The sequence below is a fragment of the Salminus brasiliensis genome, chromosome 25, assembly GCF_030463535.1.
Source record: "Salminus brasiliensis chromosome 25, fSalBra1.hap2, whole genome shotgun sequence".
NCBI lineage: Eukaryota > Metazoa > Chordata > Actinopteri > Characiformes > Bryconidae > Salminus > Salminus brasiliensis.
In genome coordinates this window covers 23172921-23194445 of record NC_132902.1, presented here as the reverse complement: position 1 = coordinate 23194445, position 21525 = coordinate 23172921, and the positions used below count along the sequence as shown (strand labels likewise).

Sequence of the window (21525 nt, the reverse complement as noted above, 5' to 3'; positions counted from 1 at the left end):
TCATTAAGCACTGATTTACCACCAAACCAGGTGTTGATCTGAGGAGAACTCTAAATAATACTAGACTCCATGAGAGAGGAGAACTTTTATGTTCTAACGAACACAGTGATGGAGAACCATCACCACTATATATATATATATAATAAAATGAATAAATATACAGGATTCAGATATTCAGCTTCCAGACATGGTATATAAAGTGTCTAGGGTACAACTGAGCAATCGAACCAGGATCTGCCAATGTCTGCAAGCCAGAGAAACCAGACTCTGCAGTCCGGAATGGTCAAAGCATCTCCTTCTTCTAATCCTGAAGGTTTCGGCATTGAGCTGGTGAGTTGAATCAGGTGTGTCGTCTGAGGCAGAATGACTCCGCAGTGGCGCGGCCCTCCAGGATTCACACCCCCAGTCCCGGGGATCGGTTTCCTCCCCAGCCTGTCAGCTAAAGCATGCTGTAGAAGCTGAACTCAGAAGGTTGGACTCACCCTGCTTTATGCGCTCTTTCACCTTGCCCAGCTGATGCTCTGCTGAAAGCTCTCCGATCACGATGAGCGCGTAGTGCTGCTGTCCGAGCCGCTCAACTGCGGGAAGAGCAGCAGCACCCGCTGCCGTCTCCATGGCAACCACGCCGCCACCAACCCGCACGCGAGCTCTTTCCATCTCCATGACAACTGCATCCACAGGCTCACAGTACAGGAGGGGCAAGGTGGAGAGTGGGAGGGAGCAGAGGGGTGACTCGGCTTGAAAAGACAGCTCCTGATTGGCTCTCGGGCTATATGGCTATATGACATCAGCAGATATTTACATGGTCGTTCTGAGAGTGATCAATCTGGTGTTGGTTGCTTGTTGAAATTGGAGTATTTAACAATTAGTGTATAAATTTAGTAGTATATAACATTTTACCCTGTATCTATCTATCTATCTTACACTACTATATGTCCAAATGTTTGTGGACACCCCATTTAATGAATGCATTCAGTTATTTTAAGTTGCATCCATTGCTGCTGACACAGATGTGCAAATAATATCACTAGTGCAGATACATATAACACCATTGGCACCACGCCTAATGCCAGGGGTGGGCTAGAGGGATATAAAGCCCCCCAGCATTGAACTATGGAGCAGTGGAGGAACTGTGTTCTCTGGAATGATGGTGGTTCTCCATCCAATACTTTTAGGATGGGTTGGGGAGTTGGGAATGAGGTGGACTGGTGATCATCCAAAATCCTGACATTACTAACACTCTTGTGGATCAATGCAATCAAATCCTCACAGCCATGCTCCTTCAACATTTAGTAGAAAGCCTTCTTTTCTGGACAGTAGAGACAGTTACTCCAACAAAAGCAGGATAAGCTGTTTTTAATAGCCTTGAGCAGGTGTCCCAATACTTTTGTCCATATAGTGCATCTATCTATCCATCTATGTGGCCCATTTCTTAATGACATTCTTAGATGCAAACTGAAGAAATGGCTACCTGAAAACCCTTGCTATCTTCTAACTATCTTCTAACTAGACTCACAAGCTAATTAAGGTCTGAGACTTTGGTCACAAATGATCTGAGAGCTCAAATCTCTTGAGTTGCCTTTTGCATGGTTTCTCGTTTTCCTTTTTTACTCAGTGTCCAAAACCAAAATAATACACTGATTAGTCTCGTCTTCAAACGGCAGCTCTGCTGGATTTACACGAGAAGGACAGCACCCTCTTAAACAGCACAAGGAGATAAACAGTTTTACTCCCAGAGCTCATTGCCGCAGGAGTTGCCACAAACAAAGAGCTCTGTTGAGGATCCAGTTCCCAGGGTGGGACGCACTGGCAGCTGTGAAATCGTCTCCTGGCACAGCCAGACATGTAAAACATCTTAATAAAGAAACTGGTGCTTTAATGCGTCTCCAGTTTTCCATTCCTCAACACTGGACTCTGGATATTCACTGATAGGGATGCACTGAAACACTGATGGACAACAGATGGACAGGGTGACTTCCATTGATTCCAGCATTAGCTACCTCCCAAACACCATTATAATGAATCCCATGGCCTGAAGGCCAAGCTTGTAGATTGCCTCTTCGTTAATATGAGGGATGACACACCTATTAGAATCGTTCGTGATGGAAATACACTCTGTAGAGGATCCAATCTCAGATGATTTGGAGCTCTGAGTTCTGCTCTGGTTGCTGGTGGGACAGACTGCCATAACTCAGCACTGAAGCCATTCGTTCTGTAAGGCCTGTTCACTCTGAGGGTCTTCACCCCTGTGACCCCATGCATGAATCAGCATCCTTGCATGTCCACAACACTGCAAGGGCAACATCATCATCTACTGCCCCCTGCTGGAGACACAAATGCACAACTGGCACTGTCTTTCCAAGAAACCCTACGTGTCCAGATGTTTGTAGACGCCTGTGTCTCTAGCGAATGAGGGTATTAGTAGGTAATCTGCTAAATCTTTGCTGCAGGCTTTACACTATATGTTGGAAGATTGTGTGGAGGATTTGTTTGCATTTAGCCACAACAGCATTAGTGGGGTGATGATTAGTTCTGGACTACTCCAGCTAGGTGGAGCGCCATCACCTCCAAAGGCCAGTGCTGGGGGCTTTATACCCTCTAGGTGGGCTGCTCTATGTGACAGTCCCGTTATAATAGCAGTGGCTTTACTGTGGAGATTATACACATGCACAGTTAAACACCTGTGCCAGTAATGAACTAATCGGAAGGGGTGTCTGGATATTTTTGGACATATGGGGGTTAATAGGTGAGATGCAGATGCAGTGAGATGCAACTGGGGATTTTACAGGAGAAGGCAAAAATGGTCTTAACTTTGGATGGATTTCTATTGGTCCATTCATCCAGACTTGTTTACACAGTGTACAGAAGCAGCTACAGGGTTCAACTAAAGGGACAAAAAATGGATATTGGACAGCAGCGACATACAAAAGCCTAATGACTTATTCCTTGTTCCTTTAAAGAAATATAGTACAGACAAAGAATAATAAATAATTAGGGGTAGTGTGCAAATTATGCAGTGTGCAATAAATATTGAGTCCAGTGAGGTAGTATAGTTACTAGTGCGAAATGCTTCTCATACTGTCTGGGGTAAATGGTTAGAGAGAGAGAGAGAGAGAGAGAGAGAGAGAGAGTGCATGGAACAGAAAAACCATCAGTTCAGTCTCTGGAGTTGAGAAGTCTGATGGCTTGGGGGAAGAAGCTATTGCAGAGTCTGGTCGTGTTGGACCGGATGCTGCGGTGCCTTCTTCCTGATGGCAGGAGGGAGAACAGTCCGTGTGAAGGGTGGGTGGAGTCATCCACAATGCTGGTTGCTTTGTGGATGCAGCGGGCAGTGTAAATGTCCATGACGGAGGGGAGAGAGACTCCGATGATCCTCAGCAGTGCCTCACTATACGTTGGAGGGTCTTGCGGCCAGAGGCTGTGCAGGTCCCAAACCAGGCAGTGATGCAGCTGCAGAGGATGCTCTCTATGGTATCTCCACACGCAATATATCAAAACTAACCGCAAAAACTGATGTTATTGTTTCTGTGATGTCACTAAACCCCCTAAACACATTTCCATAGATCTGCCTACAGCAGTTACCCCCTCTCCCATTCACACTGATGTAAGCCTATAATGGGAGTTTCGGTAATAAATGACCACCATTGGTAAAACACTTTGGACCCTAAACTAGGCCCTGTGCACACATTTCCAGGTATTTCTAAAACCACGGCCTATAGTGATAACCAGGCTAACAAGTCTAACCTGGGACATTTCTGACCAGGCTAACAATGCTAACCTGGGACATTGCTGACCAGGCAATTCCCCGTCATTCCCCAACATCATGACGCATGGCAACAAAAATTCAACATTTATCTAATGTTGGAGCTTCATGTCAATCCGATATTGTTTTTTGACAGCTATTCAACTTTGATTTCCAACCAAACTTCAACATCTGTCCAACATTGGAGGTTGATGGGAAGCCAACATTGAGCTTTCAACTAAAATTCAACATCTGTCAAACGTTGGAGCTTCCTGTCTAGCCAATGTTGGGTTTTGACACACATTTTTTTGGTTTCCAACTAAAATTCCATGTCTGTCCACAGCTGGAGCTTGACGTTATCTCTAATAATTTTTTGACAGATATCAGACTTTGATTTCCAACATAAATTAAACATCTGTCCAACGTCTGAGGTTGATGTCCAGCCAATGTTGGGTTTTGACATCAACCTGAGTTTTATTCCCAACTAAAATTCTTTGATTTCCAATGAAAGTTCAACATCTGTCCAACACTGGATTTTAAACATTCAACATCTGTCCAGCATTAGATGTCGTTAACATCTACCTCAAGTCAGACTGAGGTGTGGTGCCTGCTGGGTATCGCCAGGAAACTGTCCCTGAAGTTTTAAGACGCTTCTTTGAAAAAAATAAGCATCTTCTTGTATCTCCTCTTGTTCCTCTAGCTCACCTCCAGAGAAGCTCACCCTCCCAGAAAAGCTCACCCAAAGTTCACCTCCTTCCTGCAAACACAAACACAGAGCACCAGTCAGAAGGGGGCGCACTTTCCTCTTCTTTTTATTTTATTTACAGTCAGTAAAGCCAGCCAAGTCATGAGCAATCTTCTGTACGGAATTGGGTGGGCTGATTTAGACCCCCATCACAGCCATTTATTACCTTATATCAGTGACTACACTGCATCTGGTTATGTAGGGCAGTCCAACAGCCCCATGCTAATAATGATAAATAAGTAACGCACGAGCCATACCGATCTCTGACGTGTAATAAATAAGGTTTAATAAACAAAGTTGATTTTTTTTTTTTTGTTGTTGCATTTTTCTTTTGTTGTGCATCAGTGCCAAATCCATCGGGCTCGCGCACGCGCGCGCACGAGCACATGATACAAATTAATAAATAAATAAATCCAAAATGCCAATGCATCTTTAAGTGGCACCCTTGCAGCCTGTCCCACACCCCATCATCATCATCATCATCATCCTCATCATCATCACCACCACCACCATCCGGCAAAGCAAAGGGCAAAGGAAGCTACAGTCGATTGCATCCGTGCACCTGATCCCTGCAAAGCTTCCAGAGAGGAAAAATAAGCAGCGTCTCGCAGCCCAGAGGGAGCTCAGCTTCTCAGGTAACGTCTGGCTGATGTTTATTCGCCATCGTCTGCTCATGGGCGGATTGCAAACGGTGGCATGTTTTCTCTGCTGCGTAATGGTTAGATCTGGACCGAGCTAATGTGAGCCTTAATGTGACACAACAAGGGCATGGATTACCTTGAGAAAGAGAGACTGTGGGTGAGATGATGGGTCGAGCTCCTTTGCTTTGAAGCCAGAACCTCCAGGAATGAAGAAAGGAGCATGTTATGAAGCTCCACTGGCACTAACCGTGTGGTCCACTGGTCAGCCCATCAGTTTAGCATATAGCCAGGAAGACAGAGACTACTGTCAGTCAGTCATCACTGTCAGTCAGCTGTCATGACATGGGTGCAGATCATCATCATCATCATCATCATCATCGTGTATGACGTAATCTCAGTAATAAGGGTCATATTTAATATATTCATTCATATTTATTCACTTTCCCATTTAGTTTTCCCATTAAAGAGCTCATACGGTCTAAAACTACTCTATTCTTTAGAGTTACCGAAGAGTTTCTGTTTACGCTTCCAACGTTCACGTTTCAGCCCGTTTGACCCATATCTACAACAATCAGCTGCAAATTTTTGCAAATTAATTTTTTTGTGATGTCACAAAACCTGTTCATTCAGCCTCCAGCGGTTCAGCTCCACGGCCTCTAATCGTATGGTCCATTGGCCCATCAGTTTAGCAGATTGCAAAGAACTGATACAGGAGATACGGACTGCTGTCAGTCACCTGTCATGGTGCAGTTCATCATCGTCATCATCATCATCATCTTCTTCATCTTCATCATGTATGATGTCATCCCAGCAATGTAAACACAGTTGTGATGTCACTTTTTCAAAACCGGTTCAGCCTACAGGGGTTTAGCTGTGTGGCTAGTTGTCTGAATGAGGCATGACACACATACCTCAGCAACCAATCAGAACAGAGCTCATCTAAATAGACAAGACACCCATATTCACCACTCGTGTTGGACACAGATGGAATTTGGCCTCTGCCTTTAGCCCATCCGTGCAGTGATCAAACACACACAGTGACAGAGAGCACACACATGCCCGGAGTGGTGGGCAGCCATTGCTGCGGCCCCCGGGGAGCAGGGAGTGGTGGTGGTCCTTGCTCGAGGCCCAACAGTGCAGCAGTCAACGGTCTTGAACCCACACGGTGCTCTAACTTCTAACTGCTGAGCCACCTCATCCCAATACATCCTAAAAGTATTGGCTGGAGCACCATCCATCATTCCAGTGAATACTGAACACTGCTCCATAGCTCAATGCTGGGGGAGGATGGGGGCTTTATACCCCTCTAGGCCCTGTCTGGCATTAGGCAGCATGACACCAAGGGGTTCATTTTTATTTATCTGCTCCAGATAGTCCTATTCTATTGACAGTACTTCTCTAAGGGGACTAGACAAGCTGTGTAGGTGTTTTTGCACATCTGTGTCAGCGATAGGTGCAACTTTAAATTAGAAAAGGTAAAGGTTTACACGTACTCCAGCGCCCGGGGAGCAGAGAGGGTAAAGGGCCTTGCTCAAGGGCCCAACAGTGGCAGCTTGCCAAGCCCGGGAATCGAACCCACAGGGAATCAAGCCCTGTTATCGATAACCTGGCGCTCTAACCGCTGAGCCACCACTGCCCCACATTAGACTTGTTAGGTTAGCATTGTCAGCAATGTCCCAGGTCAGCATCGTTAGCCTGGTCAGCAATGTCCCAGGTTAGCATTGTTAGCCTGGTCAGCAATGTCCCAGGTTAGCATTGTTAGCCTGGTTATCACTATAGGCCGTGGTTTTAGAAATACCTGGAAATGTGTGCACAGGGCCTAGTTTAGGGTCCAAAGTGTTTTACCAATGGTGGTCATTTATTACCAAAACTCCCATTATAGGCTTACATCAGTGTGAAATGGAGAGGGGGTAACTGCACATGTGTTAGGGGCAGTGAGTACACACACACACACCCAGAGCGGTGGGCAGCCAACTCCAGCACCCGGGGAGCAGAGAGGGTAAAGGGCCTTGCTCAAGGGCCCAACAGTGGCAGCTTGCCCAGCCCGGGAATCGAACCCACAACCTTGTTATCAACATCCCAGCGCTCTAACCGCTGAGCCACCACTTTTTTGTGTTTAAGTTGTTTATATTGTGGGTGTCCACAAACATTTGCCCATGTGGTGCATCTCTATCTAAAAGACATATTAGAGTTAAGTTAGGATAACTAATAATATCTAACCTACAATTCACCTGTTGTGAGGTATTACTCATTAATTAGCTTAATAGCTGGGCTCCCACCACTCTGTGGGTTCCAGATGAGTTCCTAGCCAATCAGTGGCTTCGAAAACAGTTTCTAGCCAATCAGCGGCGTGCTTAGCTGTCTCCGACCAATCAGAGGCCTCCATTCCTGCTCTTTTCCCGCGAAGTGCGGCTGAACGGGGAGCAGGGCGAGGGAAGCGCTGCAGAAGTTGGTTCGTGCTTTGCTGCAGATACAAAGATCAGGGTCATATGGATTAAAGATCAAGCGACACGAACAGTAAGAGAGGGGTTTCACACGGTCTAATTAAATGCCAGATAACTGCAGGTCTCCGAGGTTTTGTCTACAGTCTAATTTTGCGGTGCGTGGTTGGTTAGCTCGCCATGCTAACCGGCTAACTAGCGTTAGCCCTCATTAGCTAGCTAGCTAGCTTTTAGCAAATGGGGTTCGAGGGTGTTGATGAGAGCTTTGCTGCTTGTAATTAGTGTTAGAAACAGCAAATGCTCTAAAAGCAATCAGTTTAAGGCTGTCCTTTAACGTGGCCTTTAATGGCTGTTGTTTTAGGTCATAATTTGCTGTTTTGGAAGTGAAAGGGTTAAAAATCCAGGTCCACGTTTGTTCTGTTTACCTGAATCTAGCTTGCCTTCATCCAGCGTGTGTGTATGTGTGTGTATGCTGTGAATACACTGTGGTAAACAGTGCTGAATTTGTGTAAGGGCCAGTTTTTACACTGTACCTCCTAGACCATGTGACCCACGCATGTGCCACTCCCCCCTCTTGGCCACAGCTCTAGCCTGCTGACCCTGATGCAGCCTTATGGATCCTGGTGGGAGTGATCTGGAGTCAAGTCTGCCTCAGGCTGAGAACCCTTGCCTCATCGTTGAAGATTCCCAGCCGGACAGCGTGGCCCTAGAAGACGACCCCGACAGCAGCTATCGTGCCCTCCTCGCCCGCCGCCTCTCCAACCTCCAGCCCACCTCTCACAGCCCTGTTCTGGTGAGAGGCCCTCTGCCTGCCGTGAGAGCTTAGGTTTGACGTAGGGCTCAGCAATGTTGACAAATGAGTGATGTGATGATGCTTCACACACACACACACAAATACTTTGCTGTGACATCAATACCAAGATGTTATATATACATATATATGTGCACATGAGGCTGGGCGATAGGGTAAAACACTATCATAATATTGAAAAACATTTTTCATGATGCATGATGTAAATCACAGACTAAATACATATACAGTAGCAACAGATTCTTAAAAACTACTATTTAGATCCTCTCCCGTACTGAATACACTGATTTTTATTCAACATCTGCTGCTCTTCATTCAATTAAACCAGTCAATCACACTGTTTGTAATGAAACCTGCAGCTGATCAGTGTTTATTAAAGCACTACCAATATCCTTGATATGTGTAAACAAAAAAACATAATCTGTATCACGATAATGAAAATTATCATGGTACAATAAAATATCATCATATTGCCCAGATCTTTGCGCACACACAGGTAGTACCAGTGAAAACACCTGGCTGAATATGTGCTACCATCCAAACGGTAGGGTGACCTTGCAGACACTGGCAATGCACTGGTATCTGTCGTCGGGTGGGGTGGGGGGTTAAGTAGGCCTTATATGTAGAGCTGAAGGGAGATGATTGAGTCACATAGGGTAGTAGGCCTATTTATTGATTTTGCTAAGTGAATAAGTGTGTGTGTGTGTGTATTAATGTACATGAACATGCTGCATGGTTTGCCTCTCTCTCTCTCTCTCTCTCTCTCTCTCTCTCTCTCTCTCTCTCTCTCTCTCTCTCTCTCTCTCTCTCTCTCTCTCTCTCACACACACACACACTGCCTTGGTTCTATAACTTGGGCCTACTTGAAATCTACTTACCCCCACCCCAGGCACAATATTTGGATGGAATTTTTTATTATGATCAGCAGCACACTTTCAACCAGGTGTGTCCAAACTTATATTATAAACTTATTATATTATAAACTTATTATATATTCCAAACTTATATTATAATTATTGTGTGTGTGTGTGTGTATAATGAAGATAAATATAATATTTTTATAGTTAAATCAAAAGCTCTGTTTTACAGTGTCCTGAACTGCCTGCCCAGAGGCTAACACACTAGCCACAAGCTAACATGATAGTTCCAATACAGTGATACAATAGTATGTAATACAATCCCCTAATGCCTCCTAATCTCTCATAATGACCCTCAGCAGCTTTAGAATTATGCAGATGTTTGTGTGTTTTGTCCAGTTTGGCCAGTTAAGTGTTAATCGGTTGACCTGCTGTGTTTTTCGTTCAGGAGCTGATCTCCTCCCCTTCCAAAAGCAGATGCTCTCAAAGTGACAGCCAGACTGACAAGACTGACCTTGAACCACATGCTGGTACGAACATGCTGAAACACCTTGGAAGCTGTGATGTTGAACTGTGACTGTACACAATGATGACGCTTTTAATATCTTGTATATTTGCATAGTGTAAGTTAATGTGTATGCAAAATGTCCAAATGTTTGTGGACACCCCTTCTAATGAATGCATTCAGCTACTTGAAGTTGCACCCATTGCTGATACAGATGTGCAAATGCACACACACATATAGTTGTCTTGTCCCTGTAGAGAAGTACTGCCAATAGAATAGGACTCTCTGGAGCAGATAAACCTGCATAAACCTATTGGCACCATGCTGCCTAATAATGCCAGGTGTGGGCTAGAGGGGTAAAAAGCCCCCCAACATTGAGCTGTGGAGCAGTGGAGGAACTGTGTTCTCTGGAATGATGGTGGGGCTCCATCCAGAACATTTGAGAGGAGGTGGGGTGGTGATCATTCCAACATCCTGACCTCGCTAATGCCCTTGTTGCTGAATGCAATCAGATCATTTACTGGACAGTAGAGACGGGTACTCCCAACAATATCAAGAGAAACTCCTAAATGAGCAAGTGTCCCAATACTTTTGTCCATATTGTGTATTCCTTTTTTTCATTGTGGGTGTATTGTAATAATCAGAAATTTCTGTTTGATTTAGACAATCTCCAGCCTAATCTGAGTTCAGCAGCTACAGAGCATAGTCAAGTGTTTGAAGTTTGCTCTCGCCCAAACTCAAAAAGGTGTGTAAGCAGACGTACAGGTCGTAGCGACGTATCTATGCCAATAATCGGAACACGGATTACTGGTCCTGTGCTAAAATCCTAATGTCCTGTCCCTGCAGGAGTGACCGAGAAGACATGGAGACGGGAGCTGACTCCACCACTCCTTGCGCTCAGACTGCAGGTGAGAGGAATAATATAAATAATAAAACCTGAAGGATGTTACTGTCTGCATTCCTGAAAGATTGCGGACTGAACAATGGCCTCTTTCTGTTTGTGTGTCTGGTCTCATGTTTCCATAGAGGGCATGTCTCAGTTTGGCCTCCTGGAGCTGTCAGAGAGTCAGGGTGTGTTTGATGAAGAGCACAACAGAGAAAGTGGTGATGAGGATGTGGAGGGGACACCTGCCAACCTTCTGCCTACAGAGGGCCAGAAAACAGCCAGCCAAAGTAAGTCAAGCTACAGTGCTTTGAACGTGTGTAACAATCAAATACATAATAACATTTCATTATAAAAACCACTAAAAAATACTTAACCTTGATTTTGTGGTCTTCAGCTGGACTGAAAAGCTCCTTTAGAGAATCGGGCAGCCAGGATGGCATGTCTAGAAGGTAAGATGCTCCAAAGAAGCTGAAGTAGTGACCAGTTCTTGCACAAGTTGCCTATATAGCTGCATAAAACTCCTCTCTCCCTTTAGGGCAGAGGTGAGCTCCAGCAGCCCGTCTGGGCCTCTGAGGAAAGAAGGCAGAGAGCTGAGTGTTCAGGCCATACTGCACTCTCAAGTCTGTGAGTCTTTACAGGCTGAGGATGAGGAGGAGGAGGAGGTCGTCATGTCCTCTCAGGATGATCTGTTTGATGGAGAAAGGAATGGTGAGCATCTTCAACCTGTTTGTGATTTGGCATGGCATGATCTGGATGTGCACTATATGTCCAAATGTTTGTGGACACCCCTTCTAATGATTGCATCGGCTACTTTATGTTGGGCCCATGGCTGACACAGTACTGCCAATAGAATAGGACACTCTGGAGCATGAGCATTTGCCACCAAATGCCAGAGAGTGTGGGCAAGAGAGACATGCCCTCTGCATTGAGCTGTGGAGGGGTGGAACTGTGTCCTCTGGAATGATGGATACAGTAGTTTTGGGATGAGGTGGGGTGGTGATCAGTGGAACACCCTGACTTTCCTAATGCTTGTAACTCTTGTCGTTGAAAGCAATTAAAACCTCACAGCAATGTTCCAAAATCTAGTAGACATGTTTTCTTGGACAGTAGAGACAGTTACTTCAAAATAGGCTTTTTCCCCCTCTCCTCCCTCTTTTCAACCCTTGATTTTGGAAGAAATTGTGACTGAGCAGGTAAAACGCAATTACTCAGTAACTACAGGGGGCTTCTGTACACTGGTGGGACTATTCTCTGGTAACAGAAGTTTGTAATAACACTTTTGGCCCATCAAAATACACAATGCGTGCCTAAAGAAAGGCTCACAACACCCATAACATTAATACTGTAGTCCAGCTCCATAATTTAGTTATTATTCATGTATTATAACAGAAAACGAATTGTGCCCCCCATTTTTTTTTACCCCAAAGAACCCCTATCCAAAAGGGGTTCCCAAGTCTCTAAGTCTGTGTGACTTAGGAAACAAAGGAACAGCGAGACAACTGCCTTTATTAATGGTTAGCTTGGGCTGAGGCTCCTGTTACCCTGATGCATCTGCAATTACGTGGATATGAAGATACATGTACATCACGGTTTATAATGTTTTTGTGTGCCAGGCTCCAAGGTTGACAGCACAGTGGAAGAGCCTGAGAATCAGCAGCAGAAGCCAACGTCCACTCCTGCTCACAGTCTCCGTCTGCTGCATCTGTCTGGCACGCTGGTGCAGGAAAGCCTTTCACAGTAAGATGCCTTTTACAGGACTAACGTTATCAATAGTAAAAGAAAGGCTTCTAGCTTCTCGTTAGTCCGTTCCTTTCCATTAAGACTAGATCAGCCTATTAGATACTGACTCATTGAAAACTGACTAATTTTTCTATTGCAATTCTAGGCAATCTGTTGACTTTGTGGCAGCCACTCAGGACGGCTTGAGTCAGACGCCCATAATTGTGCCAAACTCGCCTACAGGACAGGACAATGAGCAAGGTACAATGGGAATACATATGGAAATGGGGTCTATAGCAGAAACTGGCTCTCTAATTACACCTATTAATGCTGATATTCAGATTGTAATGAGGCTGCAGAATCGCCAATGGACACTTCAGGCCCCCCTGAGGACCAGGCAGAGAGGAAGGAAGATGAGCCTATGGAGATGGACCCTTTGCCTAAGCCTGCAGCATCAACCCCGGTATCACAGAATTCTCCCAGTTTTGCTCTGGAAAAGAGCCTCTCTTTGCCAACACAGCCTGAATTTTCCCATGTAAGAATTTCACCATTTGCAGTTTATATGTTTATTCCCACCTTTTTTCTGGGTTTGATGGAATAAAATCTTTTTTTTTTTCCTCCTCCAAAACAGGATGTATTTGTCTCTACCCCATGCTTAGAATCTGCAGACTGCAGTGAAGGTCTGGACACAAAAAGGAAAGAACCACAAAAAGAGCTTCCGTCTACATCATCTGACGTAGAGACTTTCAAAAAACCTGCTGAAAGCCAGCCTTCTGAAGTGGCTGCATCTTTCCAGTTGGGCCTTGATAGTGAAAACAGTGTCTTTGAAAGGAAGACTCAAGCATTCGTTGTAGAGGATGACAGCCAAGCTACTCAGATAGAGGAAGCTGAAGAACCTGTCGTACTGCGAAAGGCAGACTCTGGCCCTGCCCAGTGCAGTGAGAAGGCGGACAAAAATGGTATGGACTTTGGCCTTAATAAAAGTGCTAATTCGCAACAGATTTCCCAGGAGCCTGACCCGAAAAGTACACAGCTTTCATGCGGAAAGCGCGAAGAAAGCTCTCAAAAGCTGCTCTCGCAGTCCGCGAACGGACAGAACATGAATGCCAGCAACAGCGAGACTAAATCGCAGCAGTCTCAGGAGGCACAGTGCATTTCTAACACCCCGCTGTCCCAGCAGACGGGTAAAGGTGCGTTGGGTAAAGATCTGACGGCCGGCGGCTGTTCACAGAGTGCAGCAACAGCTGGAGAACCTGCAAGCTCCTCTGCTGTTAGCGCCCCATCACAGTCTCTGTCCCAATCAGTCATATCTTCCAGGGGAGGACAGGGAGGCTCCAGCCAGCAAAGACTAAGCCAGCCCCCGTCTCAGAGCCACAGGCTTGACAGCACTAAGGATGCCGAAGATGTGGATGATGAAGAAGAAGAAGAAGAAGAGGAGGAGAAAATGGATGAAGGTGGGATTCAAAGCATCAGTAAGACTGAAAGTTCCTCTGGGCTTGGCCTGGCACTTTCTCAAAGCCAAACTTGCTCTCCAGAGCCTATGGAGGAGGAAGGAGAGATTGCCTCCCAGCCTTTACCCAGCAAAGGTGATGAGAGCTTCAGCATCATGGTGCTGGAGGAGAGCCAGAGAGTGTCCCAGGAGAATAAAGAGAAGGCTGTGAGGTCGCAGCCGTTTAAAAGTGCCTCACAGCCAGTGAGAAGCTCCCCAAAGGAGAAATCTGAGCCTAGCAGGAAGGTCACGAGCTCCCAGCCGGGGAGTTCAGGCCAGGCCATGATATCTGGCCCGCAGAACACTAAGGCCACTGATGCCGAACCCAGCGGAGGGTCGCAGGACCAGAGTGTGGACAATGCGGCCAACAAAAGCCTGAGCGACAGCTCTGGAGGTAGGATTAGAAGCTGAAATAAGTGATCCATTATCTCCACCTGTTATATAACGAGTTAGTGGTAAATCAGCCTGGCGGATTGTGTTCCTTTAGCTTTGCTTGTTGTTGTTGTTGTTGCAGATATTCCGTTCCACTTTTCTCTGCCCAGAGAGGGGGAGCTGATCGGGGCTGCAGTGAGCACGACTCCCCCGCACATCAGACAGCTGAAAAACACGCCGCTCCACAGCACTCCTATCGGTGGGAATGGTTGTTGTTGCTTTATGGCAAATGTTAGAAAGGGATTCAGAGGAGAAGGCATACAATAAACCCATTTACGCTTACACACACACACATGCGCACATACACATGCACATGCACACGCACCCTCCCTCTGTGACTAGCTGCACCATAGTGTTCCTGGCTGTTGATTTTTGAAGGTGTTTACACGCTTCGCAGAAATGAGTTCGTTCCGTGAGCCGTCTGAGAGCGACGTTGCCCGGGAGACGACGATGGCAGCCAGCGAGATCTCTGTGGAGGAGAGCGGCGAGGGAGAGGAGCCGGCCGCTGAGGGGGGTGATGGGAAACTGAGTCTCAGGATGAAGGTGATCACCCCAGTGGAGGAGGCCAGCTCAGGGTCTGACCGCTTCAGCTTACAGAGTAAGCACTCGATCTTCCGACCTCCCCCACCCCCTCCCCACCCCTCAAATCTCTCTCGCTCTGTCTGTCAGTCATTGCTCTGACTCTTGACCCCACTCCATCTCTGTTCGTCTCTCTCGCTCTCTCTCTCTCTCTCGTGTGTGGGGGGGAGGTATATTTTGTGTATATATATGTGTGTGTATATATGTGTGTGTATATATATATATATATATATATATATATATATATATATATATATATATATATATATATATATATATATGTGTGTATATATATATATATATATATATATATATATATATATATATATATATATGCACATGTTATTGTGTTTATATATATATATATTTCAATGCCTATACTGACTGTTATTTTTATATGAAATCCACTTAATATTCATATTTATCTCCATCACAGTGTCTGATGTTCACCTTTTGCCATTTTTTTAGTATGATTATTATTATTTTTTTTTTTTTCCATTTTCTTCCAGAACCACCATTTTCAGGCGAGGAAGGCTCTGTCTCCAAGGCTACCACTGTTGCCAAGGCTGTAACCAGGTAACGTGGAATGGTTGCTATGCAAGAAAGCTCATTTGTGTGAGTGTGGGCTCTGAGTCCTTTTTCTCCGCTCTCACAGCTGCTGATTCATCGCAGCTTAATGCTTTAGCACATTCCTGAAATAAAGGCCGTCTCATTACCGCCCAGCCGGTGCCTTTTATTGTCTTTCAGCTTTCTTTCAGATTTGATATCTAAGTGACGGACTAAAACAACTGGGGAGGGGGAAAAGTGAACATTGAATTTACATTGATTATATATTATGCTTATGTGTGTGTATATATGTAAGAATAACACATGTCCAAATACTTATGGACAACCCTTTCTGATAAATTGTGCACCCATTGCTGACACAGATTCACAAATCCGTGCCCACACAACTTGTCTAGTCTCTGTAGAAAGGTACTGCCACAAAGAATAAGATTCACTGGAGCAGATCGGCATAAACCTATTGGCACCATGCTGCCTAATGCTAGGCGTGACCTATAGTGCAATCAGATCCTCACAGCCGTATTCCTCAAACTAGTAGAAAGCCTTCTTCACTGGATAGTAGAGATAATAGAGACACTCCAACAGAACAGATTAAACTCTTTTTAATACCCTTGATTTCAGAAGAAACAGTAAATGAGCAGGTGTCCCTATACTTTTGTCCATATAGTGTTTTTCACAGAAGGGGGGGGGGGTTCAGAAAGTTAAGAAGGTTTTTTTCCCACTTTTTCTGCAAAATATTCTTTTTATTTGCTTCACAAAGACCCCCTCTGTATCTGTCCTGCAGTTCGTCCGTCTTTAGCCGAGTGCGAGAGGTTCACAGGCAGCTGCAGGCAGAGGAAGAGAAGGACTCCAGTGATTCTCCCATCAGGTACTGCTCTCCTCCTGCAGTGCTGCTGTAAGGACCAGAATACTACCAGGACAGATTGTACTGGCATTAATGCTTTAGCGTTGTTCAAGTGTCGCATGTAACTCAGAAACCAGACCCAGCACTATGTACAGATTTTCTCCTGGTATCTTCAGTGTGTCTGACCTTGGGATTTTTTGTGGAGGCTATTAATAAAGCTCCCTCAGTAGAAGGTATTCTGGGAAGGCATTAAGTGGGTTTGCTAGTGCCCCGTTTACTTGGGCAGAGTAGTAGTGTGCCCTACTTCCACCATCAAAGGTGCTCATCAGGAGGCTATTATGGGCGTGAGCCAGCAGCCCACAGAGAGAATGGAAGAGGGAGGGGGGCCTTGCTGCTTATTTTAGGTTGTTGGAGGGCTATTGTAGTGAGGCTTTCTTCAAGGTCCTCTCCTCTCCTTTCCTTCTTAGATTTTCTTTCCCAGCTCAGACATAAGCAAGAGTTGGCAACCAGATGATGAAGAAACTATTCTCTTTTCCATTTGATTAATTTTATTTATATTGAACACAGTCTTAATTACTTGTAGTCTGTGTAGGTGCACAACCTATTAATATTGTTCTCTTATGGTGAACTAAGGCTCATTATTGCTAAAGGGAAATTCCTATGATATTTTTGTCTGCTCTCAGTTGTTCTGAGACTGTCCCCTTATAGAGAAACGTGGAGTCAGAATTGTTCACAGCAGTGGTGAATGAATCTCCATCATAAACAGTTGTTAGAAATACGTTGCCAAATGTTTGCTAGTTTTGCAAAATTGGCTTAAATATAGATAATGAAATCTATCATGTGATAGCATTACGGGTCTTTCTGGATAATGCCCTCATGAGTCCCTAGATTTCTGTAGGGATGTCCCAGTGTGATCCGGTGGATAGAGGTGGTCCAGGCTTTTTAAATGGATCAGGTGTCGGTGTGCCATAGCCTTTTTTTTTTAAATAAAATAAAGGGTTAAATAAAGGTAAATAAGTGGTATATAGTAGTGTAGGTATTACACCGGTAGTCAACAGACAGCAGCAGCTAACAGTTCAGAGTGTATAGCACCACTACACACATGCTGAGTGATCAGACTGCAGAGGTGTAAAGGAGCTGGGAGCTGAATGGTCAGGTGAGTGGGTGGATCAGACTGGACTGTGAGATATTAAACACTATAGAGTTTAAAACGTTGCTCCAAACAAAGAAGATCAGATTAGAATTTAGTCTGATTTTAGAAACTGGTGCTAAAATAGAGATTTTACTGCAGTTTACTGATGTGGATTAGCATGTCTTACCCAAGTTGTGGGGCTGTAGTATTTATAGAAACGCAAAGATGGGTATTGATCATTTGGATCGGATCGGAGGCTAAAAAAAAATTGATCAGGCGTGGCTAGATTGCTGTGTATTCAACTATTTCATACTGCCAATCAAGTATTCTGTGTCTCACTGAGTCCAATTAAATAGACATACTTGGGGTACCTTTTCTTAAAGTGGTGATGGTCTTGATTTGTATTGTTGTTTTATTATTATTATTATTATTATTATTTTATTATTATTATTATTATTATTTTTTTTTTAAATAACCAATAGCTGAATACCGTTCATTACCGTTCTACCATAAATGTCCTACATATTTAATATGATTAACCTTGCTTAAGCTCCACCAATATGAGTTATAACACAGTACTGCAACTCCTGTCATAACCTAGTCCTCCACCTCCACTAGATGTCAGAGCCAGACCGTCCACAGTCTCCCGAGCAGCATTGACTCTCCAGAGCGCCCCCTGGAGGCAGTACGTAACGGCGCAGCTGATGAGCTCGACGGTGCCGCTCGCCAGCCATCGCAGCCCAACGGCACAGCTGTGGGCTCAGAACCTCTGGCTACCCCTCAGGCTGAGGTCCAGCCCACAGTGGCTAATGAGCAGGATGCTCCCAGCACTTCTGGACAGGTACAGTGTAGGACACCTGTACGACAGAAGGCTGTATCTCAGCAGACCAGCATTGACTTGGCCTTGACTCCCAGCCCTCTCAGTAAGGTAAGATATTTGAGAAGTGAGGCTGTAAAGATGGGAAGTTGTTTTAGTGATGAAATTAAGAGATTTCATCACTAAGTGCTGCCTCTCTTTTAGCTCCAGCAGAGAGCTGTGTCTCAGCAGACCAGCTTTGATGCTCCTGGACCACAAGAGACATCAGGCAGGGTAAACGACTTCACGGAGTATTAACTAAAGATTTGCAGGATCTATAAGGTTCTTCTTAGTCTAAAGGTTCTTTGATGTGCTGTAGTAATTTGTGGTGCTGTTTACATCCTATAAATGTGTGTAGTACCTTCAGTACCTTCTTTTTTTAATGTATTTTCCATCATAAAAACATTTGACCATGCATTAGATATTAGTATGCATTTATATGGTTCTTTGCAGGTTTACTAAATGTAGTAGTTCTGTATAGAACCGTAAAGAAGCATTTTCATAAAGGCCTTGTATTGTACAACATCCTGTGACATTAGCGCTGTCTCCCTTTTATATAAAGGGGGAGCCCGTGACTCCAACCCGTTCCCAACCAGGGCCTTCTCACCGCCGGCATGTCCGCACCATTCAGGAGGTGCGCACTACAATCACCCGTATCATTACTGATGTGTACTATGAAGACGGCAGGGAGGTGGACCGCAAAGTCGTCGAGGTGAGGATTGTGCCACTGGTGTGAGCTTTGGTAGTGTTTCAGGGTCCTGGAGAACTTTAGAGACTAGTTGAGCAGTGCTTAAGAAATGACACAATTGCTAAAATGTCCTGATTAAGCGCAGGTTTTTATACCTAGGACGTCTCCGTGTTGTGGACAATGAGTGGATTTATATACTGTCCAGCTTTACTCCTCAACAATCCTGCATTTTTGTCCCCCTAATGTGTTGTCAGGAGTCTGAGGAGCCAGTAGTGGATCGCTGCGTTGTGGACAATGACATCTCCCCGTCCCGTACAGGAAGCTCCATGACCTCTGGAGATCTGGCAGACGTCAGCTCGCTCTCGTCCAAGGCCTTGTCTCATCACAGCTCAAGTGGGACTAGCAGCACAGGACTGGTTCACAGCAGGTTGCCTGACTTTATCATGCCTCCTGTCCGAGGAGCCAAATCTGGCAGGTGAGTGCTTGTGCAGATCCGCAGTGTTTCCCCTAACCTCCGCATGACTTCTTACTAACACGCAGTCTTCACACTCATTAGTGTTTCTGCTTCCTGCTGACTTGTGCACACACACACACTGGGACTTAAATATAGACACTCAAGTTTAATTAAATATAGATACAGATTTGAATGTAATTTGGAATGACCCGTAATGATCAGGTGTTGATGCTACTGTCCCCAAAGTTCAGTGCTTGGACACAAACACCCCAGCAACCAATTGAGACACAATAGCAACTACATGGGACACCATACTGCCTAAAAAACACTACCACTCATTTAGCAAGCATTTAGCAGCCTTCACAACCACATGGGATGTCATGGCTAACCCCATAGCAACCCCATAGCAACAACCTATCAACACTACTGTCCATCATAGCAATCCTCTAGCTGCATCATTGCAACCACTTGGGATATCATGGCAACCACTTAGCGACGCTATAGAAACCAACTCCATATCAGTCACTTGCCATAGCCAGCCCTTTGGCAATTCCAAAGCAACCACTGAGCACCACCCTAGCAACCATCTGAAAAACCTTGGGAAACACTTAGCATTGACATAGCAACTTAGCAACCACCTAGCAGCACCAGATCAGTGAGCAGTGAGAAAGGTGTGTGTGTGTGTGTGTGTGTGTGTGTGTGTGTGTGTGTGTGTGTGTGTGTGTGTCGCCATCAGTATCTCTGCCCTTTCCTCTTCTGTTCTACTCACACACTTTGATAAATGAGAACAGTCTTGGCCTACATAGCTTCCATTCTGCTGCTGCCTCTGTACACTGGCTGGCTAGGGGCGTGTCCGCTGACCGCTCTCTGTCCATTTGTGTGTGTCCTCAGCCCCAGGAGAGGGGGCAAACAGCAGCCCAGGGCCGGTGTGGCGGTGGGGTCAGAAGTCACGTTTATACGAGGCTCTCCGGCTGCTGCACCGCTAAGCCCCCGTGGCCATGCCCGGCGTGGACGGCCTCCGTCACGCAGCCCCAGGTGAGGGTGCTCTGTCTGCAGGGTCCTCACAGTCACCGCAACCATCCACTTAACCCAGTTCTGACCCATACACCCGTTTGCACACTGTTAACGTCATCTATTTCTTTATACAACATAGAGAAGTGATCGTACTCCACTACAGGCTCTACTAACCCTTCTTCTTCTACCAACTAATATTTATTTGCTGGGCGACGTAGTGAAGAAATCCAGGCAGTTCCACAGGGCTCACTTGTCTCTGTGGCAGTGTGAACACCAAAAACCCAGGGACTCTGACCTGTACAATTTCAATTTGGGCCACTGTCATATGTGGTATTGAAATCCGATCTACAGTTTTGACTTCAAATTCATGCAATTTTTACAAATTATTTATTTATTTGTTCATTCATTCATTCAATTCAACTCTAATTTACTTAGGAGAAGGGAAATAGATGATCACAATGATGGAGGTTTTCAGTGGCAGGATAGTGGGAGACCTTATAAATATTCGGGGGGATGTCTCTGTTCTGACTAAATTACAAGGTACAATTAGATCCGCTTCCTACAGAAGCATCCGAATGACGGCCACAGGCGGGCGCTGCTGCAGCGCCAGTGGAAAATAAAGAGCTTACTAACGAAGTTTAAAGAAACCCAGGACCCAAACCAAAGAAGTGCATGTGACCGAAGAACATGCCCTTTTTTACTTCGAGCTTGGATGCATTCCTAGATTAGCTCAGCCGTCAGCCACTGGAACTCCCTGATGGTTCCTGTGATTCTGGTGAAGATAAAACCAAAACTTCATGGGAAACGTTGCTCTTTTCTGCATGCGTGTCAGTTTAGGAGTGTAACCTGTTCAGACGAATGTTGGATATAGACCTAATTTAAAAAGTGTGTGTACAGCCTAAACAAAACAAAACAAAACAAAAACTTTTTTTTTTTTTTTGGGTCACTTCACCTGCTGTGTGAACGTAGCCTTCCTTTTTTGCTGTGTTCTCTAGAGCTCTCTACTGAGATCTTGTGGCCGTATTGACCCAAAAAACTGAAGAAAGTTTAGTTTGCCTTTAACTTCAATTTATAAGCAGTTGAAAAGATCACGGTGGTGAAACCGACAACCATTTTCATCACAACA

At 45.1% G+C, this 21525-nt stretch overlaps 2 protein-coding genes across 6 annotated transcripts in view; one reads left to right on the top strand and one right to left on the bottom strand.

Moving 5' to 3' along the window:
* map1aa (microtubule-associated protein 1Aa) overlaps positions 1-672 on the bottom strand; it is a 46379-nt gene extending 45707 nt beyond the window's left edge. Inside the window, exon 1 of the mRNA XM_072670962.1 lies at positions 483-672. Coding sequence (XP_072527063.1) covers positions 483-663 — 181 coding nt within the window. The 5' untranslated portion in view covers positions 664-672. The remainder of the gene's footprint in view (positions 1-482) is intronic.
* Positions 673-4912: 4240 nt separating this feature from the next.
* The window catches only part of tp53bp1 (tumor protein p53 binding protein, 1), a 22378-nt gene continuing 5765 nt past the window's right edge, over positions 4913-21525 (top strand). The window contains exons 1-21 of one of the 5 annotated variants that reach the window (XM_072670847.1): positions 4913-5122; positions 8154-8383; positions 9686-9767; positions 10406-10487; positions 10589-10650; positions 10769-10915; positions 11023-11077; positions 11164-11336; positions 12242-12365; positions 12514-12608; positions 12689-12882; positions 12979-14230; positions 14351-14467; positions 14666-14866; positions 15357-15423; positions 16196-16279; positions 18006-18315; positions 18409-18477; positions 18806-18955; positions 19186-19406; positions 20277-20420. In XM_072670847.1, the coding sequence (XP_072526948.1) occupies positions 8183-8383; positions 9686-9767; positions 10406-10487; positions 10589-10650; positions 10769-10915; positions 11023-11077; positions 11164-11336; positions 12242-12365; positions 12514-12608; positions 12689-12882; positions 12979-14230; positions 14351-14467; positions 14666-14866; positions 15357-15423; positions 16196-16279; positions 18006-18315; positions 18409-18477; positions 18806-18955; positions 19186-19406; positions 20277-20420 (3830 nt within the window). In that variant the 5' untranslated portion in view covers positions 4913-5122; positions 8154-8182. Of the gene's footprint in view, positions 5123-7542; positions 7646-8153; positions 8384-9685; positions 9768-10405; positions 10488-10588; positions 10651-10768; positions 10916-11022; positions 11078-11163; positions 11337-12241; positions 12366-12513; positions 12609-12688; positions 12883-12978; positions 14231-14350; positions 14468-14665; positions 14867-15356; positions 15424-16195; positions 16280-18005; positions 18316-18408; positions 18478-18805; positions 18956-19185; positions 19407-20276; positions 20421-21525 lie in introns of those variants that run through there. The other 4 variants (XM_072670848.1, XM_072670845.1, XM_072670850.1 and 1 more) reach the window with 4 other exon arrangements.